Source organism: Limulus polyphemus, unplaced genomic scaffold (genome assembly GCF_000517525.1).
Source record: "Limulus polyphemus unplaced genomic scaffold, Limulus_polyphemus-2.1.2 Scaffold888, whole genome shotgun sequence".
Lineage (NCBI taxonomy): Eukaryota > Metazoa > Arthropoda > Merostomata > Xiphosura > Limulidae > Limulus > Limulus polyphemus.
The window spans coordinates 151162-156091 of record NW_013666498.1 but is presented as its reverse complement, the minus strand read 5'-3'; the positions used below and the strand labels follow the sequence as shown (position 1 = coordinate 156091).

General features: G+C 31.3%; 1 protein-coding gene across 2 annotated transcripts in view; it reads left to right on the top strand.

Annotated features, from left to right (window-relative positions):
* Positions 1–4930, top strand: part of LOC106461054 (ras GTPase-activating protein 1-like) — a 75207-nt gene that overhangs the window by 14832 nt on the left and 55445 nt on the right. For both annotated transcript variants that reach the window (XM_022387877.1, XM_022387878.1), the window contains exon 5: positions 3396–3513. In XM_022387877.1, coding sequence (XP_022243585.1) covers positions 3396–3513 — 118 coding nt within the window. The remainder of the gene's footprint in view (positions 1–3395; positions 3514–4930) is intronic.

Below are 4930 nucleotides of genomic sequence, written 5' to 3'. Positions count from 1 at the left end.
AAAAGACTAGTAAAACTTCCTTTAATGTATACTAATTCTATTTGAAATTTACTAATGTTTTCCATTTGTACTTCTTGCCACTATTGTTGACTTTCCTGCAACTGTTGGAGACTTTCTTCCTGTTTCCTTTCTTGTTCCAGTTGCCACTGCTGTAGTCTCTCTTCTTGTTTATTTTCTTTCTCCTCCAAACATTGCTGTAACCTCTCGTCTTGTTTATTTTCTTTCTCCTCCAAACATTACTGTAACCTCTCTTTTTGTTTATTTTCTTTCTCCTCCAACCATTGCTGTAACTTCTCTTCTTGTTTCTTTTCTTTTTCCTCCAACAACTGCTGTAATCTCTCTTCTTGTTTCTTTTCTTTATCCTCCAACATCTGCTGTAGTCTCTCTTCTTGTTTTTTATCTCGTTCTTCTTGTTTCTATTCTTTTTCTTTCAACAACTGCTGTAATCTCTTTTCTTGTTTATTTTGCTGTTCGAGATGCCACTGTTGCAAATTTTCTTGCCACTGCATTTGTTGTCTCTTTTCTTGTTTATCTTCTCGATCTTCTTGTTTCTTTTGCTGTTCTTGTATTGCTGCCATCAAATCTGCTAAGCTGTAGTTTGATTTGTCACTTCTCGTTTCCATCTTCTTCTTTTTTCTTTTATCCCACTCTCTGACACCAATTTATGTCTCTGTTCATTTGTTAATTTCCCGTAAAATTTCTTCCCGAAGAACTTCAGTGATACAAGTCCTTTCTTAAATAAAACTAGTTTATTCTTTCTCAATACAACTTTGCAATACACTTAATTTCCACAGTCACTTTAACTTAAACACACGCTATAATTTACACACTTTACTTACGGCTTGACTCTATTATCTGTCTATATCTTCAATCTCTCTGTCTGCTATTATTCTCGTTCCGATCCATTGTCTGGCATGCTTATATACAAGAATAGAGGGCATGTAAAAAAGACTAGAGTTGCCATGAACAGACATGATCCTTCTAGAATCTCATGACGTGTTACTAGCATCACGTAACTTCCACTGCGTAACAATATACAAGTAATTGCTACTTTAAAACTTTACAGATAAAGAAAACTTAAGTAACATTAGACTATATCTGATTTATATCTACAGTATTTTAATAGTATACTGTTTTTATTTCTTAATTGTAACATCTTTTGGATTTGATATTTGAACTCTCTTAGCAATATTTCTGACCCAGATCTGCTAGGAAAAGGCTTTACAACAACTTGTCTTTTCAATTCATATTTGCAAGCCTCTACAAGTTCTGCATATGGTTTAGTAGCATTTTCATTTTCTGTATACATTAGAAAATGGCTTTTTTGTTAGTATAAATTAAAAATTAAACTTGGGGTAAAGAATAACAATTAGTTTAATTTAGACTCTTATGTTATTGAAGTAATAATTTTTGGTAAGCGTGACAAAATATGTTGTTAAACACTTTCTAGGCCTTTTGCTTACATTAAATTTGATGGAAAATAATACTTGCAAATCTTTTAAAACATAATTTCAAATGTAAGTGTTGCTAACAATAAGGCTTTATTCACAAGTAGATGGAAACACTGAGATTTAATGTTTTGTACTTCAAATAAAAACTGTAGCCTAAGTTTAATTTTGTACATACCATTTTACATTAGAGAATAAGAATGAAGATGTAGCAGTTAGTTTTACCTTACTTTATGTATTGCTTGCTAAATAATGTTTGACCATCATGTGACCAGTATTTACCCTGGATGACCAATGATCAACCTCTTAGCTGTGTTTCCTTATTATCATAAAAAACACATGAACACGCATTCTTAGCAATCTGCAATCAAGGTCTGATTCAGATTTAACCAAAACTTTGATAGATGGCACTGAAGTGGTCTCAAATCACCATTTGTGCAAAATTTCTAACTGGAGGTATCCTTATTTGAAAATTAGACCTCAATTAGGGGTGTGAACTAGTTGATGTCCTCGATATACACCTTTAACAAGTTCAAATACTCGTACAAATATAAACATAGGCTGGGGATGGCCCAGTGAATAGCATGGTGGGCTTTGGATTGGAAGGCTCAGCTTTGAGCCATGATGATTTATTGATAATCTTAACTCTATTGGCTATGAAGGCACTATAACTGTGACAGTTGATCTAACTATTTAGCTCACAGTAACCACATATGTTGTGTGTGCTAGTGACTATTTGCCTTCCCTCTGGTCACTGGTTCTTAATTAAGGATGGCTATGCTTAAAACTTCAGGACTGTAACTTGGTCATTTAGCCCATAGGTCAACTGTAAAATATGAAATGCATATTAATATCCACAAACAATGGCAAATTTCAGTATCTTCACAACTTATTAATTTCCACTATCAAATTTTTCATATCAGGACTACAATGTATGACAAATTGTGTTTATGATATAGCTTAACTTTGTCCCAAAACGTTTTTTTTTGTGTAAGCCCCTCACAACTAGTAGAGTTTTTAATAGTTTTTTACATGCTAAGATTCTCAAATAATTAGTTTTTAGTTGAGATTATGTATGGAAGAATTACAAGTTTACCCAAAGTAATGTATTAAGGTTTATCCTCCTCCAAAGTGAACAGTTGGTTCACCTTGCTATTGCTTTCTTCTTTAAGTATATGACTGATGCATGTTTTAGTTCCAAGGGCAGTTAGAATGAAGTTACAAAGTTTGTAGATAATAGTTTGGAGGGGCTTACAAAATGAGCATTACTAAATTTCTGTTTTATAAACATGTTACAATGCTGCAAATCTTTAGGGGATTTTGGTGACAGGAATTAAATCTGCAGTACAAATAATTATCATGTTTTGATATAACCATTCATTATTAATAATCATTAAAAAGCCTGAATATAATATTTCAATAAATGAAATGTATATTGCTTAACATTTTATTATCTAATTTTTTTTATTATACTGAAGTATAAAATTCAGTATTCCAAATGTTCACCATAAAATGCATTCAGAATAAGCACTTGATAAAAGAAATTTAAGAACAAAGAAAACAGAAATTGAAGATAAACTTCAGTAATTATAAAAGAAAGTGAACACTAAACTTTATACACACTTTTTAAGCCAAGATAAAACATTTTCATTAAAGACATCAATTTACTTAAACATAAAATGACATCTATCTTATGATTAACAGAAATTTGATAAAGCTGATAAATACACTAGATCATTTTTTCCATTTACAACATAAGACTGACATTTTGTAAAAATATTATTGTTTCTCATGATTAGAACTTGATACAAAAATAATATTTAGGGATATTTTCAGGGAAGACCAATCTGAGGTACACTTTTCTAGTGGTAACTGAAATTTAGAAAGATCCATTCTCTAACAAATCTCTTTAGTACTTTGCTGGCTAAAGCATTTTCTAAATTTTAGCTTTCAGAAAGGAGACATCTTCACCATACAGAATGACATGGGTGATGGTTGGCTGTGGGCAACACTACACAGAACACAAGAAAGTGGTTTAATATTCCAGGAGTTAGTAGAAGAACTGGTAAGTAAATACTACCAGGATTTGAGTGTTTGTTGATCGGAAAACTGGCTCATGGTATTTTTCACATGATATAAATAATAATGGTTGATACGTGTGAATTGCTCAACCATATAGAATATTATATAGCTAATTTCTTAGCATTAAGCATCTTTTAAACTCCTCAACAGATATATTTACTTTAGGGGAAAAAGTATTTAATATTTTATCAAACCACAGTATTTACGAACCAGATTCTTATATATATAAAAGGAAAACAATACTTGACAGTTGTGTATGTGGTAAAAGTTTTAAATGGATACATAAGGTATAAAGATTTTACCTAAAATGACAATTTTTTTTCCCTTAAAGTTCATATTATTGTGACAAAATTTATAGAGTTGTGGTATTTCAAGCTATAGTCTAAAACTAAGGATTATTGGATTCAAATTGGAAAAGATGTTCACAAAACTTTCATGTGAACACCATTTTTAACACTTTCACAACATTGTGCACCACTAGTGATGCATTTGCATGTTTGCTGTTGAACATTATGAGCCAACCGTGGTACACAGCACCTATAAGATATATCTGTACTTCATACCTCCAAAGTTCTATATTAAAGCATTTATTTTGTATGGATGGCTATAATAGAGCCACGCCTTCCATCATGTACCACTGGTGGAGCACAGAAGCAATGTTGAAAGGACAACTGAAATAAAACAAATTTACATGATTAAATCACTTTTTATTTTAAAATTACATCTACAGACTAGCATTAAGTTTTTCATTGTGAATAATTGAAGCAAAAACAAACAAATTAATTGAGACTTTTTTTCATAAGTAAAAAAACTGTTATGAAAACTGTAATGTAATAAGAATAAAATGTCCCTGATGAGTAAGTGGAGCAAGAAATCTAATTAGACATTGTTTTTTTTTTAGAAAGCCTATTGTGAAAATTGGAAAAAAAAGGGTAGACAATGAATATTTTAATTTGTTCTAATTTTCATTTATGTTTGTCATTGAAACACTCCAAGTACATTGTAGTCTTCCTATCACAATCCTTGAACTATTATCATCCACAGTAGGGATCATATTATCTTATGTCCCTTTTTATGACCATAAAATTGTGAAATATTCATAGTTATTCTATAAAAATGGCAAAATTATTCTGAAAAAAAATTATGATCATTTGATCATTGTTATTTAAATCATAGTGTGCACCACTGGTGGCACATGAAGGCTAAAGCTTAAATGGGTAAAGACAGGATCTCATGTACCACTGGTGGTGCACTCAACAGTCATTCTGGCATAAAACATAACTCAAAGCCATAAAATTAGCAGTATCTAAGATAGAGTTCACAATAAGGCTCAACATTCCTATTGCATAATTAACCCTTTATCTTCCGTGGCCATTTTGATCTTATCTGAGGGCAAAATC